Source organism: Leuciscus leuciscus (assembly GCF_965113295.1).
Source record: "Leuciscus leuciscus genome assembly, chromosome: 24".
Classification (NCBI taxonomy): domain Eukaryota; kingdom Metazoa; phylum Chordata; class Actinopteri; order Cypriniformes; family Leuciscidae; genus Leuciscus; species Leuciscus leuciscus.
In genome coordinates this window covers 2,626,929-2,647,344 of record NC_138723.1, presented here as the reverse complement: position 1 = coordinate 2,647,344, position 20,416 = coordinate 2,626,929, and the positions used below count along the sequence as shown (strand labels likewise).

Genomic DNA, 20,416 nt, shown 5'->3' with positions numbered 1-20,416 from the left:
CTGAGTGATCTGTTGGGTTTATATTCAGTGAGCATATCTGCAATGTATTGAGGTCCTAGGCCATTGAATGATTTATATACCAGTAATAATACTTTGAAATCAATCCTAAATCTAACTGGGAGCCAGTGTAAAGACCTGAGGACTGGTGTGATATGTTCATATTTTCTGGTTCTGCTCAGAATCCTGGCGGCAGCGTTCTGTATGAGCTGCAACTGTCTTATGGTCTTTTTGGGAAGGCCAGTGAGGAGTCCATTACAATAATCCACCCTGCTGGTGATGAAAGCATGCACAAGTTTCTCTAAGTCTTGTCTGGAAACAAAGCATCTAATTCTTGCAATATTTTTCAGATGATAGTATGCTGATTTAGTTATTGCTTTGACATGACTACTGAAACTAAGGTCTGACTCTAGTGTCACACCAAGATTCCTGACTTGATTTTTAGTTGTTTGACCCCTAGAGAGAAGGTATGCGTTCACCTTGAGAATCTCATCTTTGTTTCCAAACGCAATAACTTCAGTTTTGTCTTTGTTTAATTGAAGAAAGTTTTGACACATCCAACTGTTGACCTCATCAATGCATTGGCACAGGGAGTCAATGGGGCTGTAATCGTTAGGCGATAGGGCTAAGTACAGCTGTGTGTCGTCTGCATAGCTGTGGTAAGCAATTTGGTTGTTTCTCATTATTTGGCTCATTGGGAGCATATACAGGTTGAACAGGAGTGGCGCAAGAATTGAGCCTTGAGGGACTCCGCATGTCATGGATGTCCACTCAGACTTATGGTCTCCTATACTCACATAATAACCTCTCCCATCTAAGTATGACCTGAACCATTTTAGGACTATCCCAGAAAGCCCCACCCAGTTTTCCAGCCTGTCAAGAAGTATGTTATGATCGACAGTGTCAAATGCAGCACTGAGGTCGAGTAGTACCAGCACTGATAATTTGCCTGAATCAGTATTTAAGCGAATATCGTTTATTATCTTTATGAGTGCTGTCTCTGTGCTGTGATGCGGTCGGAAACCAGATTGAAAATTGTCAAAGTATCCATTCGAGCTTAAGAATTTGTTCAGCTGATTGAAGACAACTTTTTCAATGATCTTGCCTATGAAAGGAAGATTTGAGATCGGTCTATAGTTGCTTAATATGGTCTTATCCAGATTGTTCTTTTTCAGGAGGGGCTTGACAACTGCAGTTTTCAGGGAGTTTGGAAAACTCCCAGAGAGAAGTGAGGCATTTACCACTTCTAGAAGATCTGCTTCTAAACTGTTTAACACACTTTTGAAAAAAGATGTGGGAAGTGTGTCAAGAGCGCATGTTGATGTTCTAAGGTGCTGTACGGTTTCTACCAAAATTTTGCCATACATTTTTTTGAAATCAGACAAAGTTACTACTTTTTCAGGTGGTCTGATCTGTCTGACCCCAGCGCAACTCAAGGATGTGCTGATCACCTTTCTGATATTATTGATTTTGTCAGAGAAGAAAGAAGCAAACTCACTGCACTTGCTGTTTGAGAGCATTTCACTAGGAATCTGGCTTGGGGGGTTTGTCAGTCTCTCTACAGTAGCAAAAAGAGTGCGTGTGTTGTTTAAATTGCAGTTTATAATATTTGAGAAGAAAGTCTGTCTAGCTTTGCCTGGTTCCATATTGAAAGCATGAAGGCTGTCTTTGTAGATGTTATAATGGACTACAAGCTTTGTCTTCCGCCACATGCGCTCTGCTTTTCTGCATTGTCTTTTCATATTTTGCACTGCTGTTGAGTTTCTCCAAGGTGCTTTTTGTCTGCCACTCTTCTTCCTGACTTTCACAGGAGCAATATCATCAATTGCACTTTTAACTTTTGAGTTAAAAGAATCAAGGAGAAAATCAACAGAGTCAGCAGATATGCTTGGTGTTAAGGATATAGCCTTCATAAATAGTACACTAGTGTTCTCATTTAAGCATCTCTTCTTGACAGACTCAGATCTAGCTTCAGTGGCAGGAGAGATCAATATATCAAAGAAAATACAGAAATGATCAGACAGTGCTACATCCTTAATAACAATCGATGAAATGTTTAGACCCTTACTGATAAGTAAATCTAGAGTGTGTCCATGATTGTGTGTGGGTCCATGTACATGCTGAGTCAGATCAAAAGTTTTTAAAACAGTTTTGATTTCTTTTGCCATATTGTTTTCTGCATTATCTATGTGAATGTTAAAATCTCCAGCAATGGCAAAACAGTCAAACTCTGAGGTAATTGTTGATAACAGTTCTGTAAATTCCTCAGCAAAGGCTGGAGAGTATTTTGGAGGCCTGTAAATAATGATGAGTAAAATGCGTGGAGCACCTTTTAATACAATACCCAGATATTCGAAAGACGTGTAGTTCCCAAATGATATTTACTTACATTGATAGATATCTTTAAAAAGAGCAGCTAGACCCCCACCTCTTTTAACAGCTCTGCAGACACTCATAAAAGTAAAGTTAGGAGGGGATGTTTCATTGAGGATTGTTGCACTGCAGCTGTCTTCTAGCCAGGTTTCATTTAGAAGCATAAAATCCAGGTTGTTTGTGTTTATTAAGTCATTGACTAGAAGTGATTTATTTTTAAGTGAGCGGATGTTTAAAATTGCTAACTTAACAGTCTTACTTTTTTTCCCTACACCAATCTTAGTTAGACGTGCAATAGGCACCAGATTAGTTGAGTTTGCTGTACGGCTATTGAAGGCCTTAGACTTTCTATCTTGTAATAGAACAGCAATAGAGAAAGATACAGGCACACTGGGTTCCCGCTTGTTCTGTAAACATTTGAGAAAGTTACTGTTATCAAAGCGGGGACCCGACATACATCACTGAGAGCTGGTATCAGTTGTTTTTGGTTCACCTCGAGCAGATGGAGGAGGGTGTGGGCCCTGGCGTTGTGGCAGAGGCCGAAGAGCTCTCACAGAGGCAGGGGGAGGGCGAGCTGGGCCTGCAGGCTTTGGTGGTAGCGGTGCCCGACGTTTTTTGGTTGATATCTGGGGGCTTGCAGCAAAAGAGTGTGATAGTCTGGTTCCAGCATGCACTAGTTCTTCCATTTTCTGTGAGAAGCACAGAAGTGGAGTTGCTGGCGAGAGGGAGAACGTGTCTGGTGAAAGGGGCTCTTGCTCTGGTGTTATAGGAGGCTGTGATATGCTGTCCTGGCTTCCCTGGCTGTTTTCCAGGAAGTCGTCCTTGGGTGCTGAATCTTGGAGCATCTATGCTATCTATGAATCTATGCTAATTTTAATAGCATAGTCCTCATCATCGGGGTCATATTCTTTTGATTTCTTTACCAGCACGGTACAGACATCTGCCACATACGTACAAGTACACAACAGATCAGTGATCCCGAATGGGGATTGTGATTCACACATCATATCTAGAACCTGTTTTATCATTACACCGGGCGGTTCGATACCATGAGCGCATACGTACGTCAAATTATCCCATGAATTAGCCAGGCCTCTTATATACACCATTTGATTCTTGAAATTTGCTTCACGCGTAGTGTCTTCCATAGATGGATGCCCATCGCGTGATGCATCCGCAATAATCTTATTCATCAGTTTGGTCATCTGTCGTTTGTAATGTCGTTTAAACAGGAATTCCATACAACTCTTTAGGCTACAGGATGCACCCATGTTGGAGACGGCTTGATCACTCGCCATTCACAATCGAGAGACGTTCCCAGAGATCAACGACGTCGTGCACTATTTCCTCGCAGGGTTTGTCCAGAAGTCTCGCGCTGATTTCTTCTAGCTTAGCGACGATGAATGGTTCGTCTTTTAATTCGTGCAGAATAGTCCCGACTGTTCCTTGAATACGGTGGGGGTGAGATTTTAACCCCAACCGTCCTAGGAGGATACCGATGATGGCATGAAAATAGGGTCTAAACAGTTTGGTTGAAAGTTCATCAAAATGTGTGTCAAAGTAGTAGTTAGGGGGGTCGAACAGGCAGGAATGTTGCAGTTGACTGGGATGATCAATCTCACACCCCTCGCAGTCGTTCTTCAGCTTCTTGCCGATGAGATGTTGGAGCAAAACCACGGTCGCGGCTTTTATGATTTTGAACCCCACGTCACTGAAACATCCGTCTGTGACGTCAAAGCCATGATTAGCATGATGCAGGGTCCGGTCGATTGTAGATGCGTCGTGCGATTCCCGATCGTTATGGATCCCGAAACTTTTGTCTGGCTCGTGGGGACGGTCGCACTCGATCCCCGAATCCCAGTCTTTGTTGGGCTTGATATTGTTACCCGGACCGTAGTAGAATACATCGCAGCACGATCCCAAGTCTATAACGTTAGCCGGACTCCGGACGTTTTGGAGGTCCGATGGTTCAGGGTTGATAATGTTACCCGGACCCCAATCGTTTTCAATGCACGATTCAAAGTCTATGCGACGTTTGATAGTTTTAGCCTGAGCCCAGTCTTTGTGATGATCAGTGGGCCCACGGGCGTTGTCGTCCGGAGGGTCGAGAATGCTGTCGAAAGAGATTCCGCAGCTGCACACATGATCGGGTTCTGAAGCGCCGTCTTCAGCCATGGTTTATAAATGTAGCATGGGGGGTCTGGTCGCCGGAATTTATGGTCGTTGTCGTAAAGGGGGTGGAGACGCCGTAGCACTTGAGACCTAATTTATAAACGACGCTTGGGTAGGTCTGGCCGTCGAGCTTTATGATGGCTGTAGTGAATGGGCGGGGACGGCAGAGCGTATGTACTGCTACGCGCGCATCTCTCAGGGTGGAACAGCTGCACTTTAATTTTGTTGTATCCGTCATGCATGTCGCACCATTTGAACATTTTGTTGATGATTGAAAAAACCCTATTCAGCAAATCCAGATCGCACCACTTGAACAAAAATTGCATTTCATACAGATCGTGATGCTCGTTAGACAGGATGTGCCCTGACCGAGTGTTGTTGAGCTTTGTCTTGTCTTTGCAGCAGAATATGTAAGCAGAATCATTCGGCTTCTTTTGAGTATGGTCACCTATCACGCGGTACCGGACGTTCATGCTCACCCCGTCCCACTCCCCCACGTACAAAGGCTCCTCGCCGCCGTCGTTCAGATCCTTCCAGACACGTTTGTAGAAGAGAGACCAGTCTTTTTCAGGAAATACCACACACGCGTCTTCCCCAGCCTGAAACTCACCGACGCCATCAGTGGTGTAGAGCGTAACAACTCGAGTTGGTTTGTGAAATTTGTACCCGAATACACGGTTACTACACATCATAAATTCGGCTTTAGTACATTCCGAAATTTCATGGAGAAAATTTGTCAAACGGATGTGCCCAAAAGGTTTTCTAGGAGCCATAGTCAGACTTTCCATCATCCTGCTGCGCACCCCCGCATCTGACGATTGAGGGGTGGATAAACCGTCCATGGTCATGTAGCTCATGTTTCTAGTGGTAGTGGTGGTTGTAGAACACACTGACCCCATTTATATAAAATGATCTGGAATGCGGAGGAGATGCTGACACATATCCTAACAGCACCTTCAAACTTTCTGTCATGCACATGATCTAGGGTTAAAAAGGTTAAATGGCAAAAGCTTCTGTCAAAATCAAAATCACATGATCTAGGGTTAAAAAGGTTCAAATAGGGCAAAAGCTTCTGTCAAATCACATGATCTAGGGCTAAAAAGGTTCAAATAGGGCAAACCATAACAACATATGCCGGATAGACACCGGAAGGTCAACCTGTCAAAACACATGATCGAAGGGATAGGGAGGGGCAATAGGTCAAAACTAACTGTCAAAACCACATGATCGATGGATAGGTAGGGTCATAGGTCAATCCATAACAATAGCGACCGGAAGGGCGACCGGAAAGGTCAAGGTCAACCGGAAGCCATCAATCAAATGTTGACACTTGCCGTAGGGTTATTACTACTTTTGTGCAAGGTTGCTCTGAATGACAGGGCCTGATCGCTCCTAATAGGGCAGTTAGGGGAGTGTCTTTGTCTTTCTCAGGTGTGAAAAGCTTACATATTCATGAGATGATCACGCCTCTTCGCATATGGCTTTGTCACACAAAACACGTCTTAGAAATTTTAAATCAATATATTGTCTTATCTGAATGAGCAGTCAGGGTGATTTTCACATAGTTTTGGAGCAAATATTCTAGGCTATGTCATACAATTTTCAAAAGTCTTGTGAACAAATTATCAGTATGGGTTTCATGGCCTTATTTCAGTGAGAATTTTTTTTTGTATTTTCACAAACCACGCATAAATGTCATTATCTCAAAACTACAAACTTTTACATACATGCTGCTGATATATTATTGTAGCAGAGTTTGTGCTGAATACAGTGTAATTAGACTTTAGCCATGAAAATGTCACTAGTAACAGAAAAAAACACAAATGTCAGAGCATGTCAGACCACCTCCAGGGCCCAGAAAACAGCTCAGACCTCAGAGGGTTAAGATCTATGAACACTGCTCCAACTACATTACCCTTATCTAATGAAGACTTGATGTTTTCAGAAAGGTAGCAGTTGGCCATTTCAGTTGAATACCCTGGTCTAAATGCAAATTGTTTAGGATAAATAAGTAAATTATTTTCAAGGTGGTCAACCAGTTGTTCTGCAACAATTTTTCCAGAATCTTTGAGAGAACTGGTAAGATAGAGATTGGTTTATAATTGCTTACTTGATCTGGTGCACCAGCCTTCAAAATTGGCGTTATGACTGATGTTTTCCAGGTTTGTGGAAATTTACCAACTCTAATGGAGAGGTTTATCAGATGTGTTATTGGTTTAATCAGAGTGGAGCTGTGTGTTTTAATAACAGCAATATCCAACCCAAACCAATCCTTTGCATTTGAATTATTTAATTTATTAATGATTTTAGCAGCTTTCTCTTGGTCAACTTTCTTAATATAAAAGGGCTGAAAAGAGTCTGTTATATTAGCCTGTCATAGTATTACTGTTTCAAAATTTTGAGCAAGTTCCTCCACTGATTGAATGAAATAGTTTTTCTGTACTGTCAGTGCTAATCACTCCATTTACTTCCAACAATTTTTGTTGGCTGGGCTTAAGTTTAGTAACACTGTTAAGGTGTTTCCAAAGAGAAATACTATCAGTTGTGTAAAGTATGTGGTTTTTGCCATCGCAATTCCCTAACAACCCGATTTCTTAATCCCTTAAAAATAAGGAGGTCCGTAATTGATTTAGTGAACAGTGAATTTTTCAATGCAAGATCCCTTTTTTCATTAACTGGCGAATATCATTATTCAGCCAGGGTAAAGAGCTTCTTCTTTGTGTACACTTAACAGTTTTTGTATATTTCTTAAGTCCTGTGAGTGTTTTCATCATAATATTACAACTATTATCTACGTCCTTAGTTTGTAAAACGTCATTCCAATCAATATTATTTAATTCGTTATCAAAGTGTTGCTTTTGATTTTTGGGAATGACTACATTCCCTAGTTTAGGCCTATTGAAGAATAACAAATTTTAAGAATCTATTTCAAATATGCTTCCGTACATAACATCATGGTAAAGAATATTGTATTTAGATTTTCAGCAAAGATCTCAGCAAAGTTGCAATTCCTGTTCTCTCCTTATTGTCTTTAATTGCTCTTGGAGCCCCAGTTTCACTCAGACTGATGGGATTAGCACACGAATGATTCACTGAGAATCTCACCTTTTGTTCTGCAAATGGCCTTTCGGAGCCCAATTGGCTCTTGGAGCCTCATGCTGATTGAATTAGGATTGGCCAGATCCTCAGTCTAGGGTGTTACGTAAACCTGTTACATGCTTTGTTTGAATTTGTCTCCACCTTCAAAAGTCCCTCCTCCTAAAATGCCTATAAGACACCATGAACAGTTATGTACTTTAGAATGTTGGACGAACCGCAGCCACGCTCAATAAAGAATAACTTCTGTTTGAACGTGATCCCAACGTCTCCTGGTCTTGCTTCGAAGAAGGAAAAAGTTACCAACACTATGTTCATTCATAAACACTGGTAGACGCTGTTTTGTTAGTTTTGTTCTGATAATCAAAGTCATATTATGGTCAGAGAGGCCTGTTATTAAGTTGTACATCCTTGTAATTCTTTCAGGTCTATTTGTCATTATCAAATCAATCTTTTTTTTTTCTTGTTCGAGTGATTCTAGTTGGATCCTTTACTATCTGCTGAAAATTATGTTTTTACATTATCATTTTCAGCTTTTGCTTACTATGTTTATCTAACCAATTTATATTAAAATCTCCAAAAAAGAGACATTCAGAACGACAATTTAACAATGTAAACAATTAAAATTCATGATAAAATGAAACATCATGTGATGGTGGATTATACAGGATTACAATGTTAAAATTCATCTTGGGGGACAGTACTACATTTAAGGCTAAACATTCCAAAGATGTGTCCAATTTGATTTCCTTACATTTAAGAATATCTCTGACATAAATCAGTACGCCCCCTCCCCTGCCAGATGATCTGTCCTTTCTATAACAAACATAGCCAGGAACATCAATCATACTGGTTGCGATGTTACGATTAAGCCAGGTTTCGCTCAAAGCTAGGAAGTCTAGGTTAGAGTCCGTCAGTAGATGTTGAATCTGATCTCCTTTTGATATTATACTCCGAATGTTCAAGTGTCCACCCAGGATACCCTTAGGTTTAGACACAGAGTCCCATATCACCTTTGCATGATTTACAGTCTGGAAAATTCGAAATTCATGTTGTTTTCGTGTTGATCGGATACCTTGTTTACATTGTGTTTTTAAGGTTCCATTAGCTGCACTTATCATCCGCTCTGGCAGCTTAGGTTGCTTGTGAAAGTAGGGTTGTTCACACTCACCAGACAGTTCACTTCCATCCGGGTGGAAATCAGGGCAGACAGGTGGACAGAGGCTCCGTTGGTCGATCTCAACATGCGGCACGGCCCGCTCAAGCAGGTCCGCCGCTCCACCGAAAGCCGCTGCCCCACAGAGGCTCGCACCTCGCCGCGCGTCGGTTAGCAGATCACCAGATAATACAATCAGAGTCAGTAGTATACTGAGAGTATACCACTTGCCTCTTTTCCGAGCATTTTGTTTGTTACTGTTTGATGTGTCATGGAAATATTTGTTTCGCCTGGTGATAGAGTAGATTACAAGGTATCCATGTCCAAAGAAATTCCATTTCGGCATTTTGTTTGAGAATGCAGTGTAGTCTGTTATTTTTGGCGTTTGTTTTTTCATGTTGTCCACATTAAAGCATTGTCCAAGTGGCACCAGCAAAGGCCAACAGCAGAGCAGCAGTGTGCAAACATGGTTAGGGTTATCCTTATCCTTATTGTTGATTCTACTTCTCCGTTTTAAGCTTGTCTTTGCAATGGTAAATATCTGTTTAAAACCGAGGGTTAAAACAGCGAGTAGTGGCAGATGGAGGCAGAATAAACTGGTAAGAATGGAGCCTAACAAACCACCCACACCCTCAGCCGCCATCTTTGCCCATAAAGAAATACATCGACCAAAGATAAAAACTCTGATGTTCAGTTGTATAAAACCAATATGACATTTGCAATAAATGTGCTGATATTGGGGAAAAGAGCACTCTTATTTGATGTCGCTTAGCTAGATCATATAGAAATATGAGTATATAAACTCATGCTTGATAATGTCAGCATCCTACATCGTTAAAACTAGTGATGCAGGACGTTATCAGCTGATATACAGACCCTTTCCAAAAAATTATGGAAATTATGTGGGCAGGATTTGCACCTGCCCACACTGCCAAAAGAACCAAAACCTGGTTCAATGACCATGGTATCACTGTGTAATTACTGTGTGATTTCATGTAATATTCTAATTTTTTTGAAATCCTGTTTTCATGGGTTTTATGAGCTGGAAGCCCAAATTATGTACAAATAAACAACTAAATACTTGAAATTGTTTAAGTTGTGGGCCCTGAATCTATAATCTATGGAAGTTTAACGTTCTGAATGGAATTATGGAAATAAATAAACTTTTCCATGATATTAAATTTTTTTGGAAAGGGTCTGTATGTTCATTTATAATGTTATTGTTTTCGGCCCGATAAGAAAATGTAGCTGAGTTATTAAAGCTGATAAACAATGTATTATTTCCTTCAGCTGATAATTTTATCCCTTAAAACTCATCTTTGACCACTAAAATTACCTATTAAAATGTTTTTCTTTGAAAAAACAAAAATATTCATGCCTTAATAATCTTGACTGTAACTCGACACCCTTGCCTCATTTAGTATGCGTGGTTCTATGAATATGCAAATGAGCCCCGCCTCCACTCACTCACTCAGCTCAGAGATCCACTCGTTGACGATCACACGTTGATCTGATTGGTTACAAGGTAGTTTGTGACGTCAGAAACACCAGCGATTTCAAAGCGTGCTTTTGAGACTGTCTTTGGTTCACTGCAGTTTTAAGGAGGAAATACTCAGCAATGGTGTCGACTTATGAATTTACACATGCTTTGTCTTAAAGCGTATTAAAAACACCACATAGACACATAAACAACATTAAAAGCTGAATTTTCAACACAGGGGAACTTTAACTAAGTACTGCACAGAATATGAAAGTCTTGTCTATGACAAGATTCAATCACAAAAACACGCTTATCGTCTAATCATTTTAATTGTCAAAATCCCAGTAAATATCTAGATGTCATTTTTTGTCAGTATTGGGGATAAATGTCTTGTTTTCTGTTGGTTCTCACTGCGAACATCCTTTACCCAGGTAAGACGGAGCTGCGGGCCCTCGAGGTTTCTCCCGGTGTCTTGCTGAGAGTCACCACCGATACGAGCGACAAGCACTTCTCAGAGTCGGCACAGGCTCTGGACCCGGTCGGCACCGCTGGTCACCTGGTCTCCATCGTGGTGTCTGATGGGATACCGAACACGCCCACGGCGCTCTTAGCCAATCACATGGAGAGTGCGCTGAACCTCGCAGTTGCGCAAGAAGGTAGGAGGAGCTTTTCTCACGTCTTGAATTAAGATGAATTTTCTTTTAAAATGTTAGCAAAAAATTTACTGTTGATTAAAATGCTAAATTTGGTATTACACTGTGTGTGTAAATGATTAGGTTTGGACTTAGTGCTGATAACCCAAAGCACAGGACAATAGAGACACCAGCATAACAATATTCATGATACTGAAGCTAAAAATACAGAATTATTTCACATGAATATGTTTGAACTCTGTCACTGACTAGATATGTTTAAAATAATGTAGGACACTTTTACTGCTAACATTTGGCATTATCAGGACCCACAAATATTCCCTCATTGCATTATTATACATTATATTCAGTGTTATTTATAGTAGTACTGACACTAAACTTGAATGTTTTCTCACACAGTAATTTTTTATTTTGGGTGAACTATCCACGACACATATTGTTGCATTATTGTATTGCGATATATTGTGACAGGCCTAGTCTGCACTGGTTTGTTTATCTTGTCTGTAACACATTATCTCTGCCAATGATGTAATGCTGGACTCATGTCATGTTTGCATTCTCGTTTGGAAACAGCAATAGCGCCCGGGGAATATGAATACTCGTACAGCGGCGTGGCTCGGTTTGTGCTCGAATGCATCGCAAAGATGCCCACCAGAATTTGCAAGGAACTACTGCAGCAGGTAAAGAGCCAAATCAGTCATTTGTGGAATGGAAGAATTCTGGAAGAAACCAACTTTCACTGTGCATTACAAAACACATATTGTTTTCAGTACAAATGTCTAAACAGATACATTAAGATATTAACTTGAGAATTAAAAAATATTTAGTTATAAAGTGTTGTTTTCTGAAAACATTATCAAAATTAAGTCAGTTTGTAGTTAAAACAAACACAAATATCTGTCAATGGGTCAGAAAAATTGTGGTTTTCACTTTAGATTATGTAAATTTTTCTGACCACAATGGCAGATTAGTTCTTGTTTTAATCACAAACTCATTTTGATAAGATATATGTTTTGTTTTCTGAAAAATGTATCAATTAAGTGCCTTTAATCTTCTTTGAATCTAATCATTTATGCCTCAATGTAAAACACAAGGTAACCTAATTTAAACATTTAATAAATTTGTAATACAACAGCTGCATCCCTTTTGTGCTTGAAGGGACACAAACACATGACATTGTCAATATGACCGTCTCGACGAGTATCCTCGTAAACACATTTGCTTATGAACGTAATCAATTGAGAAAGAAACGGATGCGTATCGTTATATTGGATCCATGCATTAGTTCTTAAAGTGACAGCAGCCTAATAAACCTGCCTCTGTCTGCGTCACTAATGTTCATCAAACAATAAAAGACAAAGAATTAATCTTAGTTAAAGCTACAAAAGTGATTTTCTCCATTTAATTTATACAGTGAAGATTGTTATTTTACATCTGATTATTAAATGTTTCTACCTGAATACTGTTAAATACCTGAAAAACACGAAGCACTGTTTATTTCCGTTTTATCTTTGTTCTGTTGTATCAAAATAGAGCTATTCAAGTCATCTGGTTCAATGATTTTCATATCGCAGAAAAATTAAAATCGCAATGTCAGTTTTTTCCAATATCATGCAGCCCTAGTTATAATTATAATTATATCCTATTATAAGTAATTGCAACCAAAGTTAAAATGCATTATAATATTTGCTAATTCCTTGTTGCGTCTGAAATGAGTTGCTTGTCAGTGTTTTAATTCATTATACTTTCTAAGGGTGAATTGAAAAGTATTATAATGCATTATAACTGTGGGTATTATTATTCATAGGATCATGCAATGCATTATAAGGCATAATTGCGTACAAAATACTTTTATAATGCATTATATATGAAGGCTTTGAGTAAAATGTTACTGATATATTTAAACTCTGTTAATATCTTCAGTCATTTTGCTTCTTCTCCTGTAAATGTATCTTGATTTGAGAATGTTTAGATGTTTGTGCTGGAAAACAGAAACACTGAGGAAGAACATCATTTATTGCAGTGGTGTTTGTCAAATATTGCTAGGCGAAGATCATTTTCTCATTTTTCCAACCTTTGATTTTAATAACGTATTAGTAAATGTTGAAATGAATACTAACTAAGATTGATCAATGCAGTTCATATTCACTAAGGTAGTTAACTAATGCTAACTAATGAACCTTATAGTAAAGTATGACCAGTATTGCTTTACATTTTCCCATCATCACTGGGATGTTAGACGAGACGTCTCGTGGGTGGGAACCAGAGGCTCTCGAGGCGGGAGAAAGTCCTGTATCTAGGTTGTTGTCATGACAACCGTTGCCGAGTGTCATTCTTCGAGGGTTAGAGGTTCAGTCTCCTGTCATATCATTAGTCTCGAGCGCCTTTCTTCATTCCCATAATGATCCCACTCTCCCTGCTGGATAGTTGGTTTATGATTAGCCTTAGGCTGGCACTTGGCAGCTAATTTCTGATTGGATGAGTCACGTTGTGTTTTGCTGCTTGGCTATAAATGACCTGAAGTTGCAAATTCACGTTAGTATATTTTTTTTAAGTCCCCCTGTAGTCAATAATTGTATCTTTTAAAACTCAACTTTGATCACCAAAATATGTAAAAGTTTTTTCCTTGAAAAAAATGTCTTCATGCCTTAACATATCTTGACTGTAACTCGACACCCTTGCCTCATTTAGTATGCGCGGTTCTATGAAACCCTAAGCGCGGGTAACTAAACCCTAAACCAACTTTTTTTAGTTAACCCTCTGGGGTCTGAGGATTTTTGGGGTCCTTGAGATGTTCTGACATGCACTGACATTTGTGTTTTTTTCAGTTGCTTATAAACATATTAATGGCAAAGGTATAATTACACTCTATTTAGCACAAACAGGGCTACCATAATATGTGAGTAACATGCATGTACATGTTTGTATTTTTGAGAGAATAATGTTTATGCATGGTTATTGAAAAAACTAAAAACTAAAGTTTCTGAAATAAGGCCACAAAACACATACTAAATATGTGTCAATAAGACTTTTGACTAATGGATGTCGTTGCCTAGAGTTTTTTCTTCAAAATGATGTGAAAATCATCCTACCTAATCATTCACATAACACAATACATTGATTTAAATCTTGTAAAATACTTTTTGTTTGTAAAGGCAATATGCGCAAGGGGCGTCAACGATTCAACACCATCATGCATATTTAGTGATTCACACCTGAGGAGACAATGGGGCCAATTTGCAGTTTAATACGTTGCTTATACAAATACCTTTTATTTCAACATATTTCAGTCGATTTTTACTCAGTATAGCAAAATAGTTTGCTAAAAGCAGATCATTCATTCACACACAGAAACGCAATTCAAATTTAAACCGTCTTTTTGCGAGTTGTGGTAAACAGCGCATCTCTTTCGTTCATTCATTCACACAGAAACGCGATTTACTTGAGAATGAAAAAAAACTTACAACAGTATTCCATCCGTTGCTCCTCGAAATACCAGCACTTCTGAGGTACGTTTTCCATTATTATTATTCCTCACAGCGCTGCGAGACAGAGTAAACAATGATCTGAATAAACTTGATGTGTTTTCTCGAGCTGATATGTGGGCGTTCACAGTTTGTATGGGATCGTCTCAGTCATTTGCGTTTGAATAGCGCGCACTCTCCATGGGCGGGGCAGATTAAAACGTAATGAGCTGAGATGAGAACGACTGACATCTCTCTCTTTTCATAAAGATTACATAAACAGAGAATATTTTTTTTTAAATAAAAATTACTTCATTTAAAAGAAGAGAATTCAAGCTTCATGCCTGTGTCTGTATGCCTGTTTGACTGAGTATTCGCTGAGTTATGGTTCATTTTCGGACGCGTTTCAGAATGGACTTCACTGACAGAGAGGAGGCAGAACTCGCATCATGTTTATTTTTCTTTATTTGGCGAAAAGCACAACACTTTGTTTTTATTGTGAGTATACACAAAAAGAATACACATTTAACAGAATCGATTGATGTATGAAACTTGTTTGTAATATCAAAGTCAACAGAGCAAAATGAATCTCTTTTGAACTGATAAAAAAAAAAGCGAGCTGGTATCGCCGGCGATACAGCCGACCCCAGGGGGTTAATGATCTGTAAGAATGGGGCTTTATTAGTGCTGTTCATTGATTCGAGTAACTTTTTTGACATTTGGGTATAAAGTGTTTTAATTCTACAATATATGGTGTAAAAACGTCTGAGTGCTGCCCTCTTCAGGTTGAACGGTGGCTACTGCAGTTGAATTTTCCTATTGGATGTTTGCGGTGGTACGTGAAGTAAGCAGTGGCAGGTGACGTAAGCAGGTTCCAGCTCACCACGCCCTTGGTACGAGCTCACCACGCCCTCCCTTGGTATGAGCTCACCACGCTCTCCCTTGGTTCCAGCTCACCACGCCCTCCATTGGTACGAGCTACCACGCATAGTATTGCATCAGTTAGGATAGCTTCAAGTTAGCATAGATTTATTTAGTACAGTGGTCAGGAGGGTGCGTAGGTGTAGTGTTGCTGGTTGCAACAGCACTGCTGGACTGCATAGCTTTCCAGCAGACTTGGAAATTAGGCGTCAGTGGTTGCATGCACTTGGCCTGGAAGGCCGTGATTGTGAAACCTGCATTTTACGCGGGATTGCTTCTCCAACGCAATAGAGGTGGACATGGGCTTCTCCACACAGCTCGCGCTGAAGAGCGACGCAGTGCCAAACACTGCTCCTCCTGCATGGACTCCACCACCGCAGCGGCGTCTTGATGTGAGTGATCATATATATAATCACAATTTATGGTTAGGCTAAAGTTAATCCTCTGGGGTCGACAAACGTGCCGGCGCATTTTGCTGGATTTTTTTCACATAGCGGCAAAATATGAATATGCCTTCAGAGAGCGCGCGCTATTGACATCAACTCGATAAAACTCATCAGATGCATGTACTTTACGTCGCCTTGCAAACCTGTGAGTCACTCTCCATTTTAGAGTCTGACAGCAGCTGTCAATTAATTCGTCACTGAGGGTCTTAGGTGCACGCCCCCCCACTCAGCCCCGCTCACGGTTCGTCCCCTCTATCCTCTGACCAGGGGTTTAGTTTCCCTTTAAGGAGAAAATACTCAGCAATGGTGTCGACTTATGAATTTACACATGGTTTGTCTTAAAGCGTATTAAAACATTTACAATAATTAAACCTTATTGTAAAGTGTTACCAAATATTCTTTAAAAGTAAATTTAACACTTTATTTTACAGTGTCATTGTTACATGTTACATGTAGTTACAGAAGTAATAATAACTATAAATTATGCATAATTACATGCAACTAACCCTAAACCAAACCCCATTACTAACCCTATAATATGTAGATGTAGTCATTTATTAATACTAATAAGGTTTCACTTGTTAACATTAGTTAATACATGAACTAACATTAACAATGAGCAATATATCTTCACAGCTTTTATTAAGCTTTTGTCAATGTTCATGTTTGTGTTAGTTCACAGTGCAATTACTAATGCAATCTTATAATAAAGTGTTTCCATGAATCTAACTCACTTTTTAAGGTTAGCTTTTTCCTAATGGTTTTTATTATTTTGTATTCAGTGTATTCTTTTGTTTTTTGTACGCTTTTCATTTCTATCTGTGTATTATTCTTTTTTCCCTTTTCTCTTTGTATTTTTATTGTGTACAGTGCCTTGAGAAGCTGCTTTAAAGGCGCTATATAAAATAAAGTTTATTATTATTATATTATTGCTTTTCTTACTTAGTATTTTTGTCTTGTTTCCAGTCCAAATATTATTTCATAACATTTCTTAAATCAAGATGCATTTACTAAAGTAGTAAAATGATATAAGATATTAAGTCTTGTCTATTTAAGTGATTAATTAAGTGTGTTGATGCTTAAAACAAGCAAAATTATCTGCCAATGGGGTAAAAAATAATAGTATTGTTTCTGTTTGAATTAAGAATATTTTTCTTACCCCATTTGCAGATAATTTTTTTAAACATCAACATTCCCCTGGAAAACAAGACATAATATCTTATGTCATTTTACTCATCTAGTAAATGCATCATGATTTAAGAATTCCTAGATATTTGGACTGGAAACAAGACAAAAATACTAAGAAAAGCATTTTTTGCAGTGTGTGTTTATGATTTGGTGTTTTGATTATTTTTGTGCAGGTGTTCTTGGAGCCGCTCTCTAAAGTGCTCGGTCAGGCCAAATCTAAAGCTCTCCTGCTGGACGTTGCCCGTTCAAACTCGCGTCACCTGATCAAACTGCATCAGATGGGGCTTCTTCTGGGAATAACCGAATGGAGAGGAGACTTAAACAGCAAACTGGTTTCTCCAGCTCGTCCCGAAGCGCCCGCACAAGACAAGAAGGTCCGAGTTCACTTCTAGTTTCAAACTGGATTCTGTAGACACCAAAACTGTTCTGTTTCAAACACTGTTTTAACTTTTGGTGTCTTTACAAATGCGCACTTGTAAATGTTTATTAAACACAGTTACTGTTCTTGAAATAAATCCGAAATTGCTATATGACTGTGATTTAATTAAATTAATATATGCGCTGCATGTTTTAGTGTGAAGCGCAAAACTGTGTAATTGTGCAAAGACTCATTTTTTAATTTTACAATGAAATATAACATACTGTAGCAAAATCAACTCAAATGAGGGGAATGTATAATTGATAATCAATAATTAATCATACTGGTTTTGAGCCATATTACCTACACATTTTAAATCCCAAAAATGGAATAAATAGACCATATATTTCTCTCTCTCTCTCTCTCTCTCTCTCTCTCTCTATATATATATATATATATAATTAACCACAACAAATTACAATCAATTATGAATATACAGAATTAATGTCACATCGAATAATTTGTTTGTCCGCCAAATTAATCATGCGATTTTCTTATAAACTCTCAAGAGAGGCTATTACTCTGGCCATGAGGAATAACTTTCTTGTTTTATAAGATTATTAACTTGTAGGCACATTTAAGAGGCTTTGTTCCGTGAGCAGCAAACAGAGACAATCAAGGCAAGGCAAGGCAAGTTTATTTATATAGCACATTTCATACACAATGGCAATTCAAAGTGCTTTACATAGAAGAAATTAAAATAATAAAAAGAAATAAGAATAATTAAAACAGTTTAGAAAAATTAAATTAAATACAGTACAGTACAGTCGGACGAACAGCGGCACAGTGCTCATTCAGTAAATGCATAGCTAAACAGAAGTGTTTTGAGTCTGGATTTGAATGTGACCAATCAAGCATATAATGGGTTTTTAATAAATGAAACCATAAACATACAACTACATCTAACAAAGAATACATATATGAGTAGTATAATGAAAGTAAATAAATAAATAAAGAGCAGATTATAGAATGGCAAACATATCACAAACAATGAACCTTTGAGAACCAGCAAAAAGAATCAAAACCACCTTAAGCAGGGGTATATAACCTTAACGCATTTAAACCTTGAAAAAGACAATACTTGCATTGATCTTTTGTTGCTGAGCGAGAATGCGTGTGTGTGAGTGTCCGTTCTCGGTGTGTCCGTTAGTTGGACGCGTTCTTTCGGTTCTTCCGGAGCTCGTGTAGTTCGCGGGAAGTTCAAACGGTTTACTTGTAAGAGTTGCCAGAAACTTAGTTTAAAGTCCGTTTCTCTGTTAGTAGAGATGAGTGAACACGAGACTAAACAAGGCAAGGAGCCGGAGATACGACTAATACAAAAAGCTAAGAAGCAAAAGTAAAACACAAAACAAAACGGAGAGCAGATAAACTTGAAGAAGAGGAGAGAAGACAAAACAAGACCAAACAAGAAGTCGTAAAAAGGAAAAGTAAGAGCACGATGGTGTGTGCGTCCTTCTTTAAGGAGTTCGAAGTCCGCACCTCTTTTGGGTAGTTAGACCAATCGAATCAAGAAGTTCTGAGCCGGAAAGAGTTTCTTTGTCTCAGCTCAACAGCTTAATTTGCATGGTTTATGACGGTCTCAAGATTTTGTCATTTCTACTCCAAATGATGGTAAAGACAGTATAATACATTTTATCATAACCTACTACATATATTTAGCTTAGGCACATCGAGAGGTTTAATTAGGTACCAAGATTGATATATCTGAAAGATACAAACATAGAGATACATTCTTATTCTTTAAAATAGGCACTTAAGAGTTCAACTAACACAACTAGGAAATCACACTATGCTAATAACAGGGGCTAATCATACATGCATACAGGAATATATCATATACACTTTTGAATCACTTATATTCTGAATTAAATGCAAAGAATGTTGGTGTGTGTGTATTTGGCATCTCAGAGGTCTTTTTTTGGCCACCTGGACTTCTTGCTTGCAGAGAGAGGGGGTTTGAGTTGATTACGATCTCTTTGAAGCCATCTCCTTGAGTTTGGAGGTGGTTCTGTTAAACTTCCACTCGGCCACAAACGTGTCAAAAGGGGCAATTTGATTCAGACTCATCGGCGCTAAGCTGTGATTTACATTTATGAGGTCGATGGTTAAAAGCATTTCTGAATCTTAAAGGGGTCATATAATGCCATTTTTGTACAAGCTAATATGATTTTTTAGGGTCTAAATTAAAAGTTTGTAATATACTTTAATGAAAAATTCTCATTAGTATTGTAAGAAAACACTCATTTTACCTGGTCAAACACAGCTCTGTTTTCAGAACGGCGTTTAAGTGCATGTGTCTTTAAATGATAATGAGCTTTGCTCACCCCGCCCCTCTGTTCTGTGCATACACCGTAACACAATAACCATAACACGTTGTTCATTATAAACGTGGGATTATGAATTATATTGAGAACGTTGTACATAGAAAACATGCCGTAATGTACCCTGAGTGTAAACAGCCGCATTCATCATGGAGATTAATACAAAGATTAGTATAAATATGAATATAAAGGTTAATAAAACGTTACACTCACTTCAGTTCTCCTGGAGGTGCAGCAGGAACACGAATAGTTGGTACTGATCCTTTTTTCAGGAGCAGCTTCTTAGCAAAACCAGCTTTATACTGACCCCCGTGTGTAAGGCAGTCTGGTGTGTGAAATGATTCGCGCAAACATGAAAGCATTGACGTTGATCGTGGGGAATATTCCATTCGAAAACAAACTCAGCCACTGCGTCTTCAGCGGTCCGGATTTAAGAACATCAAAATGATGCTGTGTTCGTTATTACACCCAAGAACAGAACACCACAATCGCTTAGACGCCATTCTGCTCATAGACAGTGCTCCAACGTTTCAACAATGACGCGCGGACTATGATTGACAGCTCGCTCACGAGCGAGGGCGGGTTGTGACGCTGCTGTCATTGATTGACAATCGTGGGAGGGGCGTCCGACCGTGTGACGTCACTAGGTCGAACGGCTTGATTTGAGAAAAGGGAAAACATAAGAAGATATAAAAAAAACCACTGGATGGATTTTTATCATTTTATGATGG

General features: G+C 38.9%; 1 protein-coding gene across 1 annotated transcript in view; it reads left to right on the top strand.

The window, feature by feature from the left end:
- The window catches only part of LOC309488943 (uncharacterized protein), a 58,159-nt gene extending 40,691 nt beyond the window's left edge, over positions 1–17,468 (top strand). The window contains exons 11-13 of the mRNA XM_082157388.1: positions 10,706–10,930; positions 11,501–11,607; positions 17,120–17,468. Coding sequence (XP_082013514.1) covers positions 10,706–10,930; positions 11,501–11,607; positions 17,120–17,338 — 551 coding nt within the window. The 3' untranslated portion in view covers positions 17,339–17,468. The remainder of the gene's footprint in view (positions 1–10,705; positions 10,931–11,500; positions 11,608–17,119) is intronic.
- Positions 17,469–20,416: the final 2,948 nt, after the last annotated feature.